Below are 22,482 nucleotides of genomic sequence, written 5' to 3'. Positions count from 1 at the left end.
AGAAGGGTTCAAATAAATTGATCATAAATGGAAATTTCATCAATTAAAATGAATACCTTGTCGTAGTTGACACGAACAAAATTATCGAAAAATGAATTTGAATATTGTGTTTGTTGTATGATTATACTTTGATATTATGTTGTGGCAAAAAACGAAAAGGAAGTCGAGAGAATTAGAAAGACTCAAACATTATATTCGGAATGTAGGTTCATTGTATCGACCGAAATGGAGAGTTATTGTATAAAATATGCATTTAGTTTGTATATGATATCACACAAATACAAGTTGATTTTAACTTCTGTTCATCCTTGACATCATTGTACCTCTCGCAAGCGTTGCAATACACAGCATTGGATAAATTCCATTTGAAATGTAAAGTTGAACTATTTTCCTTTCATACTTATCAAGTTTGATCGTAAATTATTTTGCACCAAAACCACTGAAACTGAAAATTGACAAAACCGAATCAATAACGAGTAAATCAAACGATTCAACTGGCGATCCAAGAATAGGAAAATTAGTGACAAAAAAACAAACTTACCTGAAAAATCCAGATGGTTTACCTTGTTCTTTTTTAATATTATTATCTTCTTCTTGTTTATCATTTTTAAATTCAAATAATCCACTTCCGCCTACTGGTATTGAATTAGAAGTTGATTGTGTAGGAATAAATTTAGCAGCACTTGTATGTGTTCTATTTCCACTTCCTCCTGATCCACGATGTATTGATGTTGATCCTCCTCCTCCTCCTCCTCCAATACCTCCATTATTTGATTTAGTTAAATCAGATATATTTCCTGGATTTAAATTTAATTTAATTCCTCCAAATCCTCCTAAAGGAGAAGTTGAAACATTTCCATCTTTATTATTATTTGTAATTGGTGTGAAAGGTGAAAAAGGTGCGTTCTGCGGTGTAGAGGGAGTATTAAATGATGGAGTCGAGGTTGAGATACTGGTAATTGGTTGTGGTACCTCTTCTTTCTTGGCACGAGGCGATTTTATCAAAGAAGGAGGTAATTGCCCAGGTAAAGGTAAAGCATCAATCATTATAGGTCCTTTAATACCCTTCTGATAGCCAGCTTTGGCTTCTTTCACCTCAAGTTTAGTCAATCTAGCAACTTTTAGCTTCTCCAATTTACTGATCATTTTGTTTGTTCGCTCCACATCTAAAGCGTCCTCAACTTCCTTCATGATTTCCTTGGTAGGCTCGAGGTTGATCGCTCTTGAAGCTGGGACAGACGATATGGCTGTAGACTTTCTCGGAGTATTACGAGTAGGAGAAGCAGAGGAGGCTATGTTGGGTGATTGTAATCTAATACCCCCTATCCTCCTTGCTAGCTCATCGATAGTTTGTTGACGATCACGAATGGCTGCGTCTATATTCCTTACAGAACGCTGTACTCGTTCAAGAGCAGGTTGTTGCCTATCCATCAATGTACGTTGAGCTTTACCCGAATGAACGATGATGATCAAAGACTTACGACTCGACCTTGCTTTGTGCCCTCTTTTCAGCACGACGTTTCAACCCGGCGATCGATGCATCGAGGTCTTCAAGCTTACTCTCAGCGGCCTGAGGTAAAGGATCAGCAAGGCAATGCAGGTAGTGATCACCGTTTGTACGCTTTCAGTAACTCACGTGCACAGCTTTACGAAGGTTTGTCTGACTGGCAGCCTGTTCCGGACTAAGATCTTTGATTTGCATGACCTTTGCAAAGGAAGGATCTTGACGAGCTTTGAGGAATTTGTCCGCTTGACCGGTCTTCATATCGGCTTTAAGATGCATTGTAATCAATCTCCGCTCCAAGGTATAAGGAAGATTAGGATCGACTTACTCTTCAGCATTCGAGATTGCAATTCGGCCAGATTCAGTTCGGCAGAATTATCATTGTTCCTCAGATCGCTTAATTCCTTGGTGAGGCCTTCCACAATGCTTGTCAAGTCATTGACGGAGGAGAAAGCCACGACATCATGTGCTGCAAGATTTTCTGAAGTAATCGGAGGGAATCCTGTTGTACCGAAAGATTGGTGGTATTTCGAATTTGCATTGAGCACATCTCGTAGCTATTTCATGATCAGCTATATGTCGGCGTGACTCGACGTAAGCTGACTTACATTTTGTATATCGTCCCCTAGAGCCAAAATGATCCTCTCGATGAGCGCTCCCATCGACTTAGATCCGTCAGCTGGCCGATTGACAGGAGGAGGCACGCTTTGTCGTGACGGTACTGAAAACTTGCTTGGAGGTGCTGGGACCGCCTGTACAGGTGAGAACGGCTTGCTTTCAGGCTGAGAAGCGAATAGGGGTGCCTTGCTATCAGTGGTACTTTCCTGCGGAGCGGATGGGCTCGTGATAGATCCTGGTCGACCTAGCCCAAGATCGAAGGCAGACTTAGACTGGTTTGTCGTAGCAGAAGGAGTCGGCTTGGCGGCGCCAAAGATCGATGGGACTTTAGACGAGTCGGCTGGCTTGTTTCCAAACAAGCTAAATCCTGCAGCAGGGGTCGAAGGAGCAGACAAGTTGCGTCCAGCGTCTTCAGCTTTCTTGTTATCGAGGAGACTGAATCCAACTTTCTGTGCTTCGATTTGCGAAAGCTTGACGGGTTGTACACCGAATAAACCGCCGCCGCCGGAATTGACAGGAGTTTCCGAATCTTTAGGCGCAGCGGTTTTACCGAACGATCCGAATGCACCTAGAGCAGGTGGCGCAGATGTCAGATCGTTGGTCTTTTTCTGCTCAGTTGTGGGCTGGAAGCCGAACGCTGGCAGTGCCTGTTTTTCCTCGCCCGTCTTAGCTTGTTCGATAGATTTGGTAGATGCTGACCCGAAGCCAGCGAAGCCTGCAAATGCCTGACCCATGGAGCCGTTGGCTTCTATTGTCGGTTCAGTGGGTTTAGTACCGAAGAACCCAGATGTAGGCGAAGGCTTAGCCGGCGAGGATTCGGGTGTCGTACTTGCGTTTTCCGGCGGAGCTGACAGTGGAGAGCTGGTCCTCGAGGCGTGTTTGAATGATGATGACTGGGAAAGCTTCGAAGTCACAGGAGGTTGCGGGTCTGGTTTGGCATCTGGTACAGAGGGTGCAGGGCTGAGTCTAGCAAACAACGATGCACCTTCCGATCCTGGAGTAGGGGACCCAGGTTCTTCGTCTTCCTCGGATTTATCGGTCTTCACAGGTTTGGCGAACCATGTAGGAGGGGATTTGGTGAGAGATTTGGTGAGAGATGAGACTTCATCTTCGGTTTCACCAGTCGCCCTCTCGGCGGGCGACGATTGTTCCTCTTCAACAGCCTCTTTGGGCTCTGTTTCGTCACCGTCGTCCGAGGCGAGCTCATCAGAGGCTTCTTCCTTGATAGGTGACATGTCAGGAGGAATTGAAGTCGATCGTCTTCGTCCGCTTGGTACAAGTTCATCCTCTTCGTCCTCTTCGTCCTCTTCGTCCTCGTAGTCCTCCTCGTCTTCTCCGTAGTCCTCTTCGTCTTCGTCGTTTTCATCTTCGTGTTCGCCTTCTTCATACTCATCCTCGTAGTCTTCCTCGTTATACTCGTCTCCATATTCTTCTTCCACTGCTTCCACTTCGTGTAGTTCCGCTCCATCGCCGGAGCCTTGATCAGAGTGTGCTTGTACGGAGGCGAATCCGACCCCAACATGAGACTCCTCGGGGTCTGAAGGTGCATCATGTGGTAGCTGATCAGGTTCCGGAGCAATATCTTCGGTTGCCGTGCCCGGTGATAAATCAGGACTTGTGGATCCCACAGGCGTTTTAGCAGGAGTGGCAGACGGAGTGATCGATTCGACTTTCGTTTCTTCAACGGATTCCGGCTCAGGCACATCATACCCTTTAACTCCCTCATCAGGCTTGGGCGGCGCTTTCTCAGTCACTGCTTTTTCAAGGGTCGCACCCGTCGGTCTGGCACTGAAGGGGAAAGCTGACGAAGCACCAAATGCACTGGTAGTGGTGTTATCTCTCTTAGCTCCATCGGTAGCAATTCCAAATACCGAAGTCGGCGTTGGTGGTCCCGAACCACCGAACCCAGCAAAGCCGCTTGTTTTCTTCCCCTGGTCCGCACTGCCGCCAAATACTGAGACTCCGGATGCAGTCGCAAATCCACCGAACCCGCCCGTTGTTTTCTCTCCTTCTGACTTGGCCCCAAAGGCACTGAAACCACCGCTTATATTTCCTATAGGCTTTGTAGTGGCGGGAATGGTAGATTTACCAAAAGCAACCGGTACAGACGATTGGCCGAAACCGCTTGATCCGAATGCTGAAGGGGATGACGAGCCCATTGTTGATGGTTTTCCGAAGGCTGATGAGCCGAATGCCGAAGGTGAAGAGCTAGGAGGAGTTGCAAATGCTGCGGGGGTAGAGCCAGCACCGAAAGCAGGAGTGGTAGATTTCGAAGTTTGACCGAAACTGCCGACTGAGGGCGCACTACCGAATGCGGTAGCTGGCTTAATGAATGTCGATGCAGTCGATGAGGTGGAGGATATAGAAGGAAGTGCAGCAGGCTTTAGGGGTGGTGAACTGGGTGGTGTGTCTTCATCTGATCCGGCAGGGTTCTTTCCAGCGCCCACAACGGGCGAACCAGGTGGAGACTCGCCTAGACCGGGCACAGCACTCGGTTTTGCGGATCCATCTAAAGCAGAAGCGAACCCGCCTAAGCCGAAATCATCTGACTCTGCACTTTTGACTGCATCGGCTTTAGGTTCAGGTAACGCAGCTTTGGTATGACCAAACGCGGACGATTGGTTTGGGGTGCTGCCGAACCCGGCGAAAGCCGACTTCGCGGGTTCCGTCGATGACGGTGGTGGTGGCTTTTGGCCAAATCCACCGAAAGCGGGTGTTTGTGAACTGTCAGGTTTGGGTCCAAAGCCCCCGAACGCGGGTTTCGGCGGTTCTGCTGCGGGGGTCGTTGTTGGTTGCTGGCCGAAAGCGCTCTGTCCGAACGCACTAGACGAACCAAATGCACCTGCGGCGTTCCCAAATGCGCTCGTCGTGCCAAAGGCTGATCCGCCGCTTCCAAATGGGGAAGCAGCAATCTTGTCTTCTGACTTCGGTGTTTGCCCGAATGCCGAAGCACCAAACCCAATCGGTTTGTTTGCTGATCCGAAACCTGCAAATGCTGGTTTTGGGCCAGACGGTATCGAGGGGGAGCCAAATGCGCTAGGAGTCGATCCAGCGGGTTTCGAGGGTTGACCAAAAGCTGACTGGCCAAAGGCAGTCGTTCCTGAAGAGCTACCAAAGGCGGAGGTACCGAATGCAGCGGGTTTTGACGGCTGTGAGGACGATCCAAAGGCTGGAACAGGAGTGGAGCTTGCACCGAAAGCGGCTGGCTTGGACGGCGTTGAAGTGGGCGTGGTACTGGATCCAAAAGCGCTAGGTGTGCTAGAAGCCCCGAAGGCCGCTGGTTTTGCTGATTGACCAAAAGCGGATGGAGTAAATGATTGTCCAAATCCAGAAAATGCACTTGGTTGACTAGTGTTACCGAATGCGCTTGGGGTAGCTTGGGAGGTTGACGAATTGGGTGTAGGGGCCTGTCCGAATGATGAAGACCCGAATCCAGCTGTTTTTTGGGAAGTTCCAAAACCTGAGGATCCAAAAGTACTTGCAAGTTTTGCCGGAGAAGTCTGACCAAAACCTGTTGATCCGAAAGCGGAAGAACCGAATGCCGAAGCAGGAGGTGCAGAGGGCGTTTGCGACATCGATCCTTCTGGTGCTTCGGTGCGACCGGAAGTCAATTTCGATATCGGCTGAGGTGTGATCATTCCATGATACGGTCCAGCATTACTGTATCTAATATCAAAAGATACGATAGTCCCTTCCTGGGTATAAGCTAATAATCGGGGTTGTGGTGGCAAGTCTGGTAATTCGACTCCTCCTACTATTCCTTGTTGAATCACCTTAGTAGACGTTAAATCTAAAGCTAAACCTAGGACAGATGCATCATCTCTCACACCCACTTTGCCGGCCGGTAAGACTCCTCTAGCAGTCTCTTCCAGTATGATCACCTCCCATTTGGGCACATCCATATGCGTCTCTGTTGTTCCATGTAAGACACCTATTTCGGAAGACGCACCCGAAACGATTAAAGCGATATGTTTCGTTTTGTCTCCCCAAGATCTGAGGCCCGAGAAGTGTCGATACAAGCCTGATCGAGAGGGAAGACCCATAGTATTGAGCGGATCAAATAATTTGGTAAAGACGATTTCTGACTTATTTCGATGAATCGTATACGTCTCAACTGGGTCATCGGGCTGACTACCCTCCTGTGCGTATGACACAAGGAACAAATCATTCTCCAGCCACTGAACGAAAAGGGGATAGTAAGAATCTAGGTCAGGCGGAGAGGGTATTTCGGCTTTGGCGATGCCATCGGGAGTGTACTGGACTAACTTGCCAGAAGGCGTGCCAACAACAATTTGTTTCCCCTTCGCGGACCAACTCGCTAGGTGGGGCATCAGTTCAAGCCCGCCATGTGATCGGATCTACTCACCACACGTGAAGGGTCCCGGCAAAGGGCTTGACTGAGAGCATCCTTCTATATCCGCTACCACTAAGCCTTCATTTCCCAGAAGGGCGATCAATCTAGCTTGTTGGTCGGCAGGCGATGGCGCAGGATTAGGTAAAACGTCTAGCAGTTGAGGGGGTATACCTGTAGTGAAAGTATGATATGGTGTTGTCTGCAAATCTGGATTCAGCTCAGGAGATTTCGCAGAGAGAGCTGAAAATAGACCCACGATATCGCTTATGACATCCCTCAACTTATAGCAGTGTACGCCTGAGCCGTTAGAGGTAGCGATCACCAGACGCTCTTCATCTAGAGCCAGGCTGTAAAGATTAAGTCAGTGATTTCATATCGACCTCGAGACTATGTAGGCAACTCACCGAATCCAAACAGGTCTAGCCGGGAGGGCTAAAGTCTGAATAGCTTCAGAGGAAGGTGAAGCATCCTTCGGAGCTTCATCCAGTATGTTATGGAAGGTCGATAAGCGATGTATCCGTATATCTGAGTAGGGGTTAAGGAAATTCTCAATGCTCTCGTACTTTGATAGGTGCTTACCGCTATCACCCCCGACGATGAGAAGATCCCATTTATTGGAAACCACCATCAAATTGCACTCATCTGGTAGCCCTTCTAATGCAACTTTGTCGGAGACTCGGACGTCCACATCGTGATTCGGCTTGACAAGCTTGAGCCACTAAATACAGATCATATATTTAGATACGACATCTTAAGTTATGTTTTACTGAACTCACATCAACATCTACCTCGTCTCCATCTATAACTTGACTACTTGGTCCAGCTGATGATTGATTGTCGTCCATTGCTAAAGCTCCGAACGAGTTGCCGCTGTTTCCAAACATGCTGCCGAACTTGTGAGACAGCTTACTGAGCGATTGTTAGAGGATAAGAAGCTTGCGGAACTTGTGCTAGTTGTGAATTGCTTCGGAACTACAAGGAGAAGAGCATCTTGAATTGCGAGGATGTCATGAATTTCAACTTCTTCATGACCAACTGCAGCAACACGCGCTTCACAGATGATTACGTAAATAATATCATTCGACCTTATTGAACATGTCAAGTCCTGTTATAACTGATGTCTTACCTATAATTTTGTCATTGGTTTTCCATCTTCAAACCAACATAGACCTGATACAAGAGGGTTATGGCACCTTACGTGCCCCTGCACGATAGATCACCCTACTTTTCCAACCTCCCGACGCCTCCATACAGCCGGGACCCTCCTACACCTCGGTACGCTTCACCGGACTACGACCCTTCCCTCCCTCTGCACCCTGGCTCTCAGCTCGACATGTCGTCGACTTCCACACCTGATTATCATAATGAATATAATACCAATAATGGGTCATCAACGTATGCTCCCCGTTCAACAGAAGGAGAAGCTGGACCAAGTAGGAAAAGAGCGAGACCAGAGGAATATACTGATCATCATATTCAACAATATCACAATGCCGGTCCCGTGCGATTAACAGGTTCAATATTCAACATTGCTCCTAGAAATCCTTTCACAGCCGTGGTAGGCGATTTCATAATGGCCAATGCAGCGGGATTAGATAATGTGGAGGTATGTTTATTGAATGACAAGCTCTGAGTATAGCTAAAACACGATAACTAGATTGAAATCAAACTCGGTATATTGATGTCGCCTGATCATCAAGGAAATCCACAAAGACGAATACGAATGCCTACTCAAAGTGAAATGAGTGGGTTATTTGCCCATATAAACTCATCTGGACGAGATCGAGCTGATCAAAGACGGCGTAAATAGTTGTGCCTCCTGATTATCCCCTCGGACCTTTTCACGCTACGATGCACCCATATCAGCACAAAGTACTCAACAATCTGCTAAATCAAGCGGCTCAACAATCTGTATCACTTCCTCCTGAACAAGGAAGAGTGAACTTTTCCAGATCTAAACTGACAGATTCGTTTCACGGTCAAGGTGGACGAGGAGGAAAGATTCGAGTCAGTAGGAGTAGAGAGACTGGCGAGGTAGTGGAAGTTGTAAAGAAAAGGCGTATAGCGGATATGAATGTTTTCTGTCCTGGAGCAGCATTTGACTGGAGAATAAGTGTGAATGTTGAAGAGCCATGTGAGTTCGACCCGCTCCTTGAAGGACCTCGTATTCCAGTCCAACCTGAGAAAGCTAAATAATCACACTTCAGATGACATGCCCGACAGTCCACCAACTATGACAAGAGATAAAGACAGAGCAAGTTACAGGCATCAAGTCTGCCAAGTAGATCTGACGCATGTCATGTCCAAGGTGAGTATTCCATACACATTGAGGCTTCGATACTTCAAGGTCATATGCTGACAATTCCCGCACGCTCTCAGGAAAATGCGCAAGCGAAAGCTGTATCGTCGTTCGAACTTGAGATCGAATTATTGGACGTACCCACTTTGTTGGCGGAAGGTCAAGCGCAGTCAGATCGTTTCGATGAGATACTACAAAACGCGTTAGATACAGCGAGAATGCTGGTCAAGAATTGCGACCCCGCGCCTCAGTAGCATTTATCAATTACAACATATGTATGCGCGCGGTCGATGGTTAGGTCAACCACTCAAGATAGGGATATGGCGCGGAATTGCCTATCTGACATGACGCGCCAGTGCTACCAGGACTGACTGTTTGGTATGCGCGTGACGAGCTGGAAATGCTGCCAATTGCGCAAGGTGCATGCAGCTGATTCCATTTGAAACGAATGGACTGCTTATCTCGATTGACGCAGACTTCAAACTCAGCTGCCACTTAAAAGGAGTCTCCTCCTTTCATTGTCAAGTCTGCAGCAGAGCCCGAACACCTTACGTCGAATAACGACAAAAGACTGTAATTTTGTTTAACGATTCAGCGAGTCCAGACACTCTGAATTTGTAGGCTTACTTGTCGCCAAAACACACAGGAAGCTTCTTCCTAGGCTCTCAAGCGGATAACGATGACGCACGTCCTTTGACGATATAAACAGCCATGACCGAAGCGAGTCACATCGAGCTCATCACGAGTCACCGAGCTTTCCCTAGTCCGATCAATGATCGAAGCCGGACTTTGAAGGTCCTTTCACAGATTACATATGGATAAACTCAGATCAGCTTACAAACTCTGCAGGATGAGTGTCCTCAAACTACTATAAGAATACGAATAAACCTTTCCCTCATCAGAACTGTCTGGTCTCCTCAATTCCTCACGCACCACTTCCTCCAATCTGGATCACGCATTATCCGAAAATGTCCAATCCCTCATACCAGATGTCATCGCTCGCGCCCGTGCCACCTGCATACGGGGATCCATCTTCCGATATAAGCTGGGACGACTATTATGGAACAGAAAGAGAAAATGAAAGACCTAGTGTCATTTATTTTTGTCCTGGAAAAATTTCGTTGGAAGAAAAATTGAACTTAGATCGACAACTTCAGAATGTCGAAAAACACATTTGGCATAAAGGTACATCCCTTGCCGTTGGCGCTAGACTCACTGAGAAGTATTTCGAACAAGAAATCAGAGAAGGATTAAGAGCTTTTCTTGAAGATAATAGATCAGGAAAATATACTTAGAAACTAAAGAGGACGGTGATAAGGCTATGATTGAATATTGTACAAAACTTTCGACAGCTCTTAATCAGAATAACAATCACTGGTGTGTCTGTCATCCTATTGAAGACGATACTTATGACGCTTTGTCAGAAATTCAAACGAAAATAGCAAAAGAGGGTACTGATGGATGTATTTTACATTCCACAGATGATTTCAAACCCAGCTTGACAGGTAAAACTCGTAGACAATCATTCATCTCAACCGTTTGTCCCTTTTTGTCCAGACAAAACTCAACACCAGAACATACCAGTGTCGAGAGCTCAGACCATTACCGCTCAGTCCAGCCTGTAGTCAAGTCATATATCAACTACTCTACTGATTTGACCGCGACAGAAAGGATTAGAGCATCGATGTTTAGCCTAGTGAATTATCTAAGTTCAGATGTATACCAAAAGAACAATAATCACGTTGCCGACAGAACAGCTGCAACCATGCTACGTTCGAAAAATATCTCCGAATATAAGACGTCGCAGAAGGTTCTCAACTCTTTGATCTCGTGCGAGCCATGGAATGCTCCGGCAGAGCAGCACTGAAGATTATATGGCCTAATTTGATGCTACCATAGTACTTTGGTTGCGTTTCGAGACTTGATAGACGGGTAGAACAGTGTCACTACGCAGACACCGAAGTCTTGGCTATATAGTGGAACATATTAGTCTTTTTTCATGTTTAATCTTGCATCTGCATCTCTTTGATTTGCTACCTGATCGATAATTCCATATGTTTGCATTGATTGAGCTTAATGATATCGGTAGAGACCAAGTTTGACCTTGGGCTATTTGCGCTTCGAGATGAACAACGTAAATAACCGAGTTACAAGTGGAGGTTAATCATCTTCCCTCCTTTCTTCACTTTTCTCAATAATACATGTCAGAAGAAGACTTATTCGCAAGATTCGCAGCTCTTAGAGCTCCTTCTCACCAGCCCAAGGAAGAGGACTATTCCCCTGGCTCTTCATATCAACGCAATGTGGATGAAGTAGCGAAGAAAGCAAGGAAGGAGGAAGATGAAATAGAGAAAATAGCTGATGGGCGATTTGATGACGTATCACTTGGAAAGGAGGAAGCAGATGAAGATGATGAGTTGAGAAAAAGGATAGCTAAGCTCAGGGGTTATGATTCTGCTCACTCTGCGAACGCCAATAAAGACTGTGAAGGAGATCAAAGTGTAAGTTCTGATAAATCATCTTAAGCAAAGTCAACAAAAAGCTGAATGTTCAATACAGGTGGAAGATTTCTTGGCATCTTTCACAAGCGCACCATCACATAACCCCCGCAACCGTGATGGCTCCGTTCTGAAAGATTTCAAAAAGGAAGCAGCTACAGCACTCCGAGAAGCTGAAATGTATGTACCGCCCGCAGCCCAGACGGAAGAAGTGCAATCAGATGATGATGGGCAAAACGAGGACGAAGAGACTGAAGAAGAAATATTGGCTAGGGCATTAGAAGAAGCTAGTCTTGACAAATTGCATAATCCCGAAGACGACCATGAAACTCCAGAGCCAGATAAGGAGGATCTACTGCACGCCAAAAGCGACCAAGATGACAAAAGAGATCGTTTAGAAGGATTGTCTTTCCCTTCTCTGCCTACACATTTACCTGCAGAGTCTGAAGAAGGGGCAGAGGAAATCGATGAAGAGAGTAAGAAACGCTTGAATGCTTTGTTGGGCTTATCGCCTTCCCCTCACAAGCCAGGTCAAAACACACAATCGACACTACCTAAGATTACACCTAAGAGTTGGAATTTACCTGGATTTGACATGAATAGGGATTCAGAGACTGATACTTGGTGTTGTGAGTGTCAACTTCTACCGTGCAGTCGGTGTAGGAAACATTCGTCCTGATTGTTTATGCTGACGTGTGTCCTCACATGTGTCAGGTATATGTAACAAAGATGCGACTCTCATTTGTACGGGATGCGAAGGTGATTTGTACTGTGATGAATGTTGGAGAGATGGACATGGTTCGGGCGAAGGTCAAGAAAGGGGACATAAAGCTAAAAGATTTGTATATAAGCGACAACTTGTTGGAGCTGCATAACCAGATGTCAGGCATAGAGGTCGAGGTAATGATGTGTATAACATGTGTATTGAGAATTGTATAGACGACGGGGTGATCATGCATGTATATCTGTAAATGATACGTATCATACTTTCTACTTCTTGGCTTTCTTGACTAAAAGTTAAATCAAGAATCAGCCCACCCTGGTGCAAGTCATTACTGAGATGGAGATCTCAACTCACCTCCAAACTTGGACCTAGCTGATATTCTACCTGCTACACCATTCAAATCTAAAGCACCTCGAATGATTTTATACTGTAAAAATTAAATAACAAAAATCAGTTGAACTCAGAATTCCTCAAAGTCTTTCTTTATATTCTTATTCAGCATGAAAATCAAACTCACCCTTACACCGGGCAAATCTTTTGCACCACCTCCTCTGACTAAAACTACACTATGTTCTTGTAGATTATGTCCTTCTCCAGGTATATAAGCAGTTGTCATAGATCCATTACTCAACTTCACTCTTGCTACTTTTCGAACAGCTGAATTTGGTTTACGTGGTTTTGTTGTATATACTTTCGCACATACTGCTTTCTTCTGAAAACAATTATCTAATAGTGGTACGGTAGATTTTCGTTTAGATGATTTACGAGCTCCTCTTAACACTGAATTATCGAAGTTTGCAATCAAAACGAGCGGGGCGAATGGCAGGTAGGTAAATGAAAATTGTGGAAAAGAGATCAGAACTAGTTAGCTGCACGGGTTTATGACAGAAGTAGAAGTAGATGATGATGACTTACCTTGTTGGATGGTCGCTTCGCATTTAGAGGAAGAAGCGAATCCCCTCATCTCCTTACCGATTGAGGGTGAAGAGTATATAGCACATTTTGATGATGAGGCAAACGAAGCTTGAGGCCTGACCGCCAGCCGGGAGAAAGCGGCCGTGAGTGATAATAAGGATCGTGTAGCGTTCATTCTGACATGTATAGCGTGAGAGGTAAACAGTAATGAGATTTCAATTTAACAGCTATATTTTGAGTAATTCATGTATAAACCCAGAATGTCATGCTATTGTCGAGAAAGAAGTCCTTATCAATCTCTACCTCTTCCTAAAACATATTTAAATGATGTGGCATTCTAAGCTATTCATATATCATCATATCTTCCGTCGGAGATCATCACAATTAATTATACGATAAATATTTCAGATTTCAACAATTCAGCTGAAATTCAAAAATAGTAAAACCTATAGTAGCATTAACATCATTACTTTAAATTATAACAATCCGTTAACTTCTCAGAAGATCACTAGAACAGTTGACGAGATGGCAGAGGAAGACTTTATATCCCTTACAGGGGGTTCAAGCTCCAAGAAAGAAAGAAAAGAACGAGTCAAGTAAGTTTTTCCTTCGTCAAAAAATCTTCAGGTCAAGCTAATTATCTGAATCGGCAGCACAACCGTCTTCGTTTCGTCCCTGCCTTATACAGCTACTACAACGGACCTTCTCACTCATTTCTCTTATCTTGGTCCAGTCAGACATGGTTTCGTGGCTACTGATAAAGATACAGGAAAATCAAAAGGTGTAGGTTACGTTACTTACTCATTAAAGGAAGATGCAGATAGAGCAGTAGCGGAATTGAATGGAAGTTCATTTGGAGGAGGTAATAGAAAAATCAGAGTATCAGTAGCTGGAGAGCGAGTGAGTGATCAAATCGCCAATGACCTGTTCCCAAAACTGAGACAAAGCTGACACCCTGCACTTAGGCATCGTTGAAAGACCGAAAAGCATTAGCAAATGATCCTGAATCTAGACCTAAACCTAGAATAGCTGCAGGAGAGGATAAACCCACAGGTGATCCTAATGCTATAAGAACACTAGTGTTATCAGGGCTACCAGAAGGAATAACGAAGAATGTGCTGTGGAAGAAAGTCAGGAAGGTCGATGATAAAGCAGAATTGGTTTATCCCGTGCCTGCTGAAGAAGGAGAGACTGAAAGTTCAGATCTAGGTAAGCTGACCTTGTATGTCATCCTATGATATGGAGAGAAGCTGACACTTGATGTGCTTGCACGTGCAGCGAATATAATATTCCCCTCTCATGGACAAGCACTAAAAGCTTTACCGAAATTACACGGGCATACCTACAAGGGCGCATTACTATCTTGTGTATTGAAAAAGCGATTAGAGAAATTATCGGCTAGAGGAGAAGGAAAGAACCAGAGTCATGCAGGTCGATTGATCATCCGAAATCTCGCATGGGACGTGAGTAGATTGATCATGCGTTTCAGTGAAAGCAGTTGTTGACAGATGTTATCCCATGGTTATAGACTACGGTTCAAGACCTTCGAGCTGCTTTCTTACCGTACGGCCCAATCCATTCCATCGATCTTCCCACCCTTCCATCCAAATTACCACCCTCATCAGATCCTTCCAAACCGCCACCCCCGCCTAGAGCAAGAGGTTTCGCGTTCGTGTGGTTCCTCACTCGTAAAGACGCTGAAAAGGCAATCGAGGGAGTCAACGGAAAAGTACTCAAGACCAAATCAGGAAAAGAAGGTAGAGAAGTGGCTGTTGATTTCGCATTGAGTAAGGAGAAATGGGAAGAGGCCAACAAGAAGCCTGATTCAGAGGAGAAATCGGAAGAGTCAGGTTCGGAATCTGGGTCGGGTGAAGAATCTGGTTCTGACGAAGGGAGTGACGATGCCGAGGAGTCCGGATCTGACTCCGAAGATGATGGCGAAGAGGACGGGGAGGAAGATGTTGATATGTCCGAAGCTGGTTCTGAGGGAGAGGAGGAAGAGGAACCTGTCAAGCCTACTTTACCTTCGGTAGACGTAGGGTCTACACTGTTCATCCGAAATCTACCATTCGAAGTCACTGAGCAAGAATTGAATACTTTGTGGGTACCAGTAATCTCTCTCTAAATGTGTGACTATCAAAGCTAAACGCTTGACCATGGCAGATTCCGAACTTTTGGACCTTTACGATATGCTCGAATCACGATTGACAAGATGACCGGAAGGTCCCGTGGAACAGGATTTGTGTGTTTCTGGAACACGGAACATGCTGATGAAGCAATCCTTGAAGCTGAGAAGGTAGCTAGAGAGACAGGAGCTAACGCCATGCCGGTACGTGGAGATTCCAGCAGAGATGTTCGGATATTGGCTCACTACTTTGAGATAGCTTGGTGGTGGAGCTAAAAACCCCTTCGCTTTACCATCGGTACTTACTGCCGATCCATCTTCATCGCTTGCTAGTCGTTTAGTGTTACACGGACGTACCCTGGAAGTATCGAGAGCTGTAACAAGGGAACAAGCTGGCTTGATGAAGGAGGATAGTGAACGTGCAAGAAATGCAGGCGATAAGAGGAATACATATCTCATGAGAGAAGGAGGTGAGCACATGTCATAACTCAGATATTCATTGGTACAGCGGCTAATTGACCATGTGCAACAGTAATCTTCCCTAATTCTCCCGCTGCAAGTTCTTTACCTGAAGCAGAAGTTGAAAAGAGACAAGCTTCGTTCAATGCTAGAAAAACTCTATTGCGATCGAATCCATCCTTATATATCTCAAAAACTCGATTATCAATTCGACAATTACCTTTATTCGCTACTGATCGAACATTAAAGAGATTAGCAATTTATGCAGTCCGAGAATTCGATGCTGAGGTAGCTAAAGAAGAAAGAGAAGGATTAGCAAGAACTGAAGAGATGGATGAAACATTATCAGCAGCCTTGGAAGCAAGGAAATCTTCCAAGAAAAAAGGAAAGGAACGTGAAACAGCTGTTATACAATCTAAAATAGTCAGACAGACTGAAAAAGTTGATCCATTAACTGCACTTGGTAGATCAAAAGGATATGGATTTTTGGAAATGAAATCACACAAAGATGCTTTGAAAGTATTGAGATTTGCCAATAATAACATAGCTGTAGGAGGATTAATGTGGACTTGGTGGAAAGAAGAATTGAAAGATTTGAAAGATAGAGTTGAAACTCAATTAAAAGGTTTGAAAGATGGTAAAACCGCTGCAGGTGAGAATGCAGAAGAATTAGAGAATAGATTGAAGAGAATTATACAAAGATTAGGAGAAGGTGATGACAGATCTGAAGGAGGTATGAGAGGTGGAAAAACTTTATTGATTGAATTCAGTATCGAAAATGTTCAAGTAAGTAGATTACGATTTATTAGTGTAATTAAGGATAATACTAATTGTCTGAAATTTTACAGGTTGTCAGAAGACGAGTTGAAAAGATCACTTCTCATAGAGAAGATTCTCGAGAAGAAGGTAAAGAAAGAAATCGAAATGGAAAGAGGGAATTCGGAGTTGGTGAAAAGAGAAAATCAGGTGTAATCGCAGCTCAAGATAGTGATGATGATGATGATAAAGGATCATCTAATAATAAAAATAAAAAACCTAAATTTGATAAGAAAAGAAGAGGAGAAAGAGGTGGAAAAGATAAAAGAGCTAAAAAAGAAGATGCAAGATCAAATCCTCCTTCTATACCTATTGTCCAACCTTCTGCTGAGTCGGAAAAGAAAGGAATCGAAAAATTAGGTGGTCATTTAGGTAGTTTAATAGGTAGGAAACGTAAACAACGAAGTGGGAAGAAGTAATCAAATGTTATCTCATATAATGTTTTCTTCTTTACTGGATTTATGCATTCATCTGTACTCATAAGAGATAATTCTGACTGAAGAGCATAAAATATTATTCACTGCATGTATTTGACCGTGTGTGCCATTCAATGTGATTTATCTCGTACTACTTCCTCCAAATCCTGTTGCACGTCTAATTTCACCTAAACCTTCATCATTTCCTCCTGCTCTTCTCCTTGATGGTCCAACATCTCTATACCAATCATCATTATCATCATCGTCAAATCTTCTAATTCTGGAAGGTTGTACATTCCGTGCTCCAACATTCTGTGTATTTCTTTGATTAGCAAGATAAGTACCTAATCCACCAGCTGCTAAACCAGTCCAAAATCCAGGTCCCCAAGATTGAGTTTGTCCTTGAGTTTGAGTTTGAGGTGGATTTTTAGTATATGGTGGTGGAGGTGCTCCTGATCCACCTGAACCAGGATTAAAACCTGGTCCACCACCACCTCCTCCTCCTGGACCTCCTGGACCGCTTGGCCCATCAGGTCCTAAGAAAGGTAAAAATCTTGATATTCTAGGTGGAGTATATCGAGGGAAAAATCGAGCAATAAGTGATCGAAGGAGGGAATATAAGATTATCAGTGATATTAACCAAAATAAAAGATTAAATGCTTGATCAAATAACGAGTCTGGTTTAGATGAGAATTGTATCAAGTCAATATATGATTTAATCAATGATCAACAGTAAAAGAGTACGTACTATTTCTTGAAGGTCTTATTGGATCTTCACCATATTCTAAACCTTTATTCACTTTATGTAAATCATATGTTAAACCGCATGATCCTACGTTTTGAAAGTAAAATTAGCTGAAATTTCTACTTCATTGAACTATTCATTCGTTCACTTACCTTGCAATACATTCATATCTCCTGATTTTGTCCACCCTTCACATGATACATCTACTTTACCTAATCTCAAGGAAGAAGGTAAATCTGTATCGCACTAAAAAATAATGTCAGCTTGATCTTTTTTTCTTTTCTCAGCCATGATTCTTCAGGCATACGAGATTTCAATAGCAAAGAAAATTTACTTACTCGCCATTGTACTCCACCAAAACCATCATCTCCCATATTCACACATTGTACTACTTCAGGTTGATACAATTTACAAGTTGATCCAGAACATGTTAATTGAGCTAAATGACATAATCTTTTTATCGTCAATACTACTTTATCGAATGTTTGAGATTTATTGATAGCTACAAATAACTCACGTACAGGATCGACTCTTCGTGCATTGGTGAGTTTATCTTTGTAAAAAGTTAACGTTTTGATACTTTTTAATGGTACTTTTTTGTGAGAAGGCATATTGGGTTATATGTTCTCTTTCCTCTCCTTTAAAAGATGTTTATGATTTTCGCTTATTCCGTTAACGATTTGCGTAAACTTCTACTTTACTAATTTCGAGCACCATATACCAGATTATCAAGTGCAGCAAATTCAGAAACAATACAAATGGTAGATGGCAAATATAATTGAATGAATGATTGACGTGGAAAGCATGGGATGAATGAACATTAATTTCGTCGCCACCCAATTCAGGTGGACGACCTCCACGTCGAATATTCGAAAATTCAGGGCATCGCATCAATGATGACCAGAATTATTACTTATCCTGTTTTTTTCCTCCCAGCAACGCATGATGAAACGACTGTAGCTAATACACTGACTGAGTTGGACTGAAAGAGCCTCAACCTCAACTCAACGGGGAATAGAACATAGAACAGCCCTGTTGAATTGGTTTTATACATTTTCTTTATTGATATATATATACTCTATAGCGTAACAAATTGCTATTTCTATCTTTGGCATTAACATAAGCCTTTTTTGGGGGGTGAAGGGGTATATATGTGAATGAATGGTATAAATGCTATATCAGGCGTTGAAGCCCTATCTGCTCTAGGTACTTAAGAAGGTCTTTATAAGACGTTTTCCTTTGGCCAAACTAACTTGGGACCAATTTGACCACAACACATTTGACCTAATTTATGACCAATCTCAATTGACTCATTGAGAGATTTACCTTGAGCTAAAGAACCCAAGAATCCACCAGCGAACATATCTCCTGCACCGTTGGTATCTACAATCTTATCGGCAGCTAATTTAGGAACTGGGAAAGTTTTTGGGTTCTCATCTTCTGGTGAGAGATTGGCAGCGATTCCGGAAGCGTTAGAGGAAGCTACAAGGGTAGAATCGGCACCTTGAGTGATGACTACGAGACGAGGTCTAGAAGCGTTGGACTTGGAAGAAGCAGCGAGGGATGTAGCTACTTGAGCGAGGGTGGCGGACTAACAGATGTAGATTGTAAGTACTTTAAAGCTTGATCATGAATGTAAGTAGATCCGAGCGAAGAGCAAAATACTCACGCCCATGCCGGCAGCTTCCCTGTAGGCCTCAGCCTCACTCTCATTTCCGATCAAGATGTCTACATGAGGAAGAAGTTCTTCAAGTTGTACCTTGAAGAATTGAGGAATGAATGGAGCCGAAAGGTTGAGAACAACGGTTTTACCTTTTGATGAAGCTTGTTTAGCAACTTCAAGAGCGGATTCGAGACCGTGAGTGAGGAAGAAACCTTCAATGTAGAAGTATTTAGCACCATCGAGTAATTGAGAGATTTCAGGAGTAGACAAATGAGAAGGAGTGAACATCTCGGCGGCTCTGAGGGTGGTACATAATGATCTATCGTGGTTGGACAAGATCACGGCGCATGCACCAGTCCTAGCAGGGGCAGCTTGAGTTTGGTATGCTGATTGGACCCCTTCAGCTTCATTGGCAGACAAGAGAGTTTGCTTGAGGTCATCTTCTCCTACTGAACCGATATAGGCTACTGAACCTTGAGGAAGAACGTACTGCATTGCATTTCAGTCAGCTTTCGTATCGTAACGCTTGAAATGGGCAAGCTCACAGCGGCGGCTCGAGCGGCGTTTTGAGCAGCTCCACCGGCAACGTATTGAACCTTGGCGTTAGCAACGATGTCATCGTAGCTGAAGATGTTGTGTGTCAGCTAAGTCACCACCGCCATGCCCAACAGCTGAAAGCCCTCACATTGGCATGTGCTTCTCTTCGGCGAGGATAGCATCGTTGGATTTGAGGCCGTATTTCTCAAGGTATGCAGGTCCCTCATTAGGAGCGACTTGGATATCAAGCTATAAACAACGCAAAGAATTAGCACATTTACACTGCATTGTATTCATCCGTTGGGCATTTTGAGCTTACAAGGGGGTTTCCCAAGGAGACAACGATAGGAGCCATTTTGTATAATTTTATTTATGATTTTTAACTTTTTACGTATAAAGTACATAGAAGAGAAACAAGAACGTTGATAAAAACACGATGGTCATCATTAATAATTATCGGATCATGTTATCAAGTTTATCATTTATTTCTCATTAGTTTTTAAAAATTTATCCCGATCATTTTATTCATATACAAAACCTCCACTTAGCATGACCACACCTCTTACTCGATTCTTACTCTTTCTTGGTCCTTTCTTTCCTTCTTTCTTCTTATACCATCGACTACAAACCAGAATATGCTATTGTACTTTGTCCGTCATGGACAAACAGAAGAGTGAGCTTCTTCTTCCAGAGAGCGCTGGCCATCGGGAGGGCAAGTAGCTGACTTGTCTCATATAGCAATGTGCAAGGAATAATACAAGGGCATAAAGATTCGCCGTTGAACGCGCACGGGAGGAAGGAGTCTGAAAGGTTATCTCAACGGCTCAAGGACTTGAAAATCACCGAAGCGTGGTCGTCGCCTCTCTCAAGAGCTAGGGAGGTGAGTCCAAACGATTTGTTTTTGCTATATGCTATTTTATCTAACTCAGTCCTCTTGTCTCTAGACAGCTGAGATCGTACTAAGTCGACATCCTAATGTCGAGCTCAAATTTCACGATGGGATCAAAGAAAGGTTCTTAGGAAGTATGGAAGGCCGACGTAGAGCAAGAGGAGAACATGCACCTGCAGATGCAGAAGGTTCACATGAGTACGTGACAGCTGGTTCCCTGCCTATCTTCCGGTACCAGCTATAACTGATTGAAACGCAATCAGGCTGGTCAAACGAGTAACACAATGGTTTGACCAAGTATTTTTAGCCTCTCATATCCCACCAGAACCATTACCATCTCAAAATAATCCAGTATTAAATGGATTTGAGACAAAGTCTCTTAGTCTTGATAGCAAAGAAGAAGAAAAAGTTATAATGATCGTATCTCATGGAGCATGGTTATCATGTCTTCAACAAATTCTTATTCACCTTCGATTTGAAATTTCAAGAAAAGTTGATTTGCATAAACCATGTTATAATACAAGTTTGATGATTGTTCAGGTTGAATACTTACATGAAAAGTCAAAATGGGTAGGCAAAATTCGAGATTGGGCTGATATTGATCATTTAAAGGATATTTTAGATGAAGAAGTTGAAGAAGTTGCCGATGACATCTAGCGCAAATATATATACGCTTAGAATTTAGATGTACGGGAGGTCATAAGGACAATGGCCCGGATTAGTTGTTTCAACAAGGGATGATAGGCATATCATGTATAAATCAGCCAAAGTATCTAGGTAGTTGTATATAGTTCAAGAGTTTGGGCGTATGTAAACATGTGCATTACCGTTTGAATTGATATTCGGACGATGTTCTATCAAATACGAAAGGTTGGACGTAATTGCGATATAAGATATGTACATGCTGGTAAAGAATGGTTGTATAATTCAAATTATATATGGTCAATAATACACAAAACGCATCATCACATCTAATCAAATTCAACCCTTATAACAAAAAATAAAATCAATTTGGTCTTTTATCTGTCTCTCCATCTTCTAATAAGAATCTCAATAATTTCGGTGTACAAGTTTGGCTCTTTGGATTTTCAACAATTCCTGATTTGTATATATCCTTTTCGATCTGTTGATGAAGTCCTTAAATCAGTATAATTCAATAGCATTAGCCGGCAATGAGGATCTCATAACTTACTGTAGAATCGAAATTCATATTGTTCTTACTGTAAAACAAACTTTTAGTACTCTTCGAAGTCTCTACTTCAGTTTTCGTAGGTTGCATATTGGTATTTGTATCTTTCGAATTCTGAAGACAAACCCATTGAATTTTAATCATATTTTAAATATGAACTATACAGAAACAAAAGACTGAATAGGTATTATACTTACAGACAAGATTGGTATCACATTTCTTTTACTGTAGAAATTACCTCTTACTTGGTTCCAGGAATGTGGGTTTTCTGTAAGTTGAGCTTGTCTCTTTGTCAGTTGAGCTTCTTCGCTTGATCTTGTTATTCTAATCAGTCTCGCATAGTCAACAGACTCATCATTGTCAGGCTTTGATTCAGACATCACAGGCAAAGTTAGTTGTTTTGTTGAGGATAAATTGAATTTACAGTTCAGTAACAAGAGCATGCAGGGTTGATTTATGAGTTGTTGATTCATGGTGCTGACGATGTAAGGTAAACTTCCATGCATCTGAGCTTTATGGCGGAGTTCATTCGAAGTACGTCATGAGATGTACTCAGCAAATATGAAAGGTGCGACCATCAAAGGTGTGTGTTGGATTAATTCCATCTTTGTTAGAAGACATATTTGAAGATTCCCTTTCATACGTCTTTAGCCGCCAGCTCCTCTGCAAATAGCAGTACCAACGTCATTTTCTCAATCAACTTGGAGACTATTAACGTATACGTTGTTATT

General features: G+C 43.3%; 10 protein-coding genes across 10 annotated transcripts; 5 read left to right on the top strand and 5 right to left on the bottom strand.

The window, feature by feature from the left end:
• Positions 1-420: 420 nt before the first annotated feature.
• On the bottom strand, positions 421-7,360 carry I206_101412 (uncharacterized protein; the record flags this gene model as incomplete). The annotated part of the gene is made up of 11 exons (XM_070202382.1): positions 421-445; positions 542-1,423; positions 1,482-1,570; positions 1,637-1,770; positions 1,833-2,061; positions 2,113-6,440; positions 6,489-6,675; positions 6,733-6,823; positions 6,881-7,001; positions 7,056-7,194; positions 7,253-7,360. 11 exons carry the CDS (start codon positions 7,358-7,360, stop codon positions 421-423), a joined length of 6,333 nt encoding a protein of 2,110 aa, XP_070058483.1.
• A 302-nt stretch (positions 7,361-7,662) lies between these two features.
• Positions 7,663-9,029, top strand: I206_101411 (uncharacterized protein; the record flags this gene model as incomplete). Its single annotated transcript, XM_019158319.1, has 5 exons — positions 7,663-8,082; positions 8,134-8,221; positions 8,287-8,610; positions 8,684-8,784; positions 8,856-9,029. The coding sequence occupies 5 exons, from the start codon at positions 7,663-7,665 to the stop codon at positions 9,027-9,029; spliced, it is 1,107 nt and encodes a 368-aa protein (XP_019008932.1).
• A 714-nt stretch (positions 9,030-9,743) lies between these two features.
• Positions 9,744-10,070, top strand: I206_101410 (uncharacterized protein; the record flags this gene model as incomplete). Its single annotated transcript, XM_019158320.1, has 1 exon — positions 9,744-10,070. The coding sequence occupies one exon, from the start codon at positions 9,744-9,746 to the stop codon at positions 10,068-10,070; it is 327 nt and encodes a 108-aa protein (XP_019008933.1).
• Positions 10,071-10,976: 906 nt separating this feature from the next.
• I206_101409 (uncharacterized protein) lies at positions 10,977-12,148 on the top strand (the record flags this gene model as incomplete). The annotated part of the gene is made up of 3 exons (XM_019158321.1): positions 10,977-11,276; positions 11,335-11,902; positions 11,988-12,148. 3 exons carry the CDS (start codon positions 10,977-10,979, stop codon positions 12,146-12,148), a joined length of 1,029 nt encoding a protein of 342 aa, XP_019008934.1.
• A 115-nt stretch (positions 12,149-12,263) lies between these two features.
• I206_101408 (mitochondrial 37S ribosomal protein uS12m) lies at positions 12,264-13,087 on the bottom strand (the record flags this gene model as incomplete). Its single annotated transcript, XM_019158322.1, has 4 exons — positions 12,264-12,283; positions 12,352-12,424; positions 12,515-12,777; positions 12,913-13,087. The coding sequence occupies 4 exons, from the start codon at positions 13,085-13,087 to the stop codon at positions 12,264-12,266; spliced, it is 531 nt and encodes a 176-aa protein (XP_019008935.1).
• Positions 13,088-13,437: 350 nt separating this feature from the next.
• On the top strand, positions 13,438-16,731 carry I206_101407 (uncharacterized protein; the record flags this gene model as incomplete). Its single annotated transcript, XM_019158323.1, has 9 exons — positions 13,438-13,508; positions 13,566-13,812; positions 13,878-14,121; positions 14,191-14,375; positions 14,441-15,012; positions 15,076-15,241; positions 15,297-15,507; positions 15,570-16,282; positions 16,345-16,731. 9 exons carry the CDS (start codon positions 13,438-13,440, stop codon positions 16,729-16,731), a joined length of 2,796 nt encoding a protein of 931 aa, XP_019008936.1.
• Positions 16,732-16,869: 138 nt separating this feature from the next.
• I206_101406 (uncharacterized protein) lies at positions 16,870-18,084 on the bottom strand (the record flags this gene model as incomplete). The annotated part of the gene is made up of 5 exons (XM_019158324.1): positions 16,870-17,405; positions 17,477-17,560; positions 17,626-17,719; positions 17,812-17,912; positions 17,991-18,084. 5 exons carry the CDS (start codon positions 18,082-18,084, stop codon positions 16,870-16,872), a joined length of 909 nt encoding a protein of 302 aa, XP_019008937.1.
• Positions 18,085-18,695: 611 nt separating this feature from the next.
• On the bottom strand, positions 18,696-20,028 carry I206_101405 (uncharacterized protein; the record flags this gene model as incomplete). Its single annotated transcript, XM_019158325.1, has 5 exons — positions 18,696-19,064; positions 19,143-19,625; positions 19,682-19,760; positions 19,822-19,922; positions 19,993-20,028. 5 exons carry the CDS (start codon positions 20,026-20,028, stop codon positions 18,696-18,698), a joined length of 1,068 nt encoding a protein of 355 aa, XP_019008938.1.
• A 280-nt stretch (positions 20,029-20,308) lies between these two features.
• On the top strand, positions 20,309-21,219 carry I206_101404 (uncharacterized protein; the record flags this gene model as incomplete). Its single annotated transcript, XM_019158326.1, has 4 exons — positions 20,309-20,346; positions 20,412-20,553; positions 20,618-20,760; positions 20,826-21,219. 4 exons carry the CDS (start codon positions 20,309-20,311, stop codon positions 21,217-21,219), a joined length of 717 nt encoding a protein of 238 aa, XP_019008939.1.
• Positions 21,220-21,568: 349 nt separating this feature from the next.
• Positions 21,569-21,841, bottom strand: I206_101403 (uncharacterized protein; the record flags this gene model as incomplete). The annotated part of the gene is made up of 2 exons (XM_019158327.1): positions 21,569-21,685; positions 21,755-21,841. The coding sequence occupies 2 exons, from the start codon at positions 21,839-21,841 to the stop codon at positions 21,569-21,571; spliced, it is 204 nt and encodes a 67-aa protein (XP_019008940.1).
• Positions 21,842-22,482: the final 641 nt, after the last annotated feature.

Source organism: Kwoniella pini, chromosome 2, assembly GCF_000512605.2.
Source record: "Kwoniella pini CBS 10737 chromosome 2, complete sequence".
Lineage (NCBI taxonomy): Eukaryota > Fungi > Basidiomycota > Tremellomycetes > Tremellales > Cryptococcaceae > Kwoniella > Kwoniella pini.
This window is presented reverse-complemented; position numbering and strand designations above follow the sequence as displayed.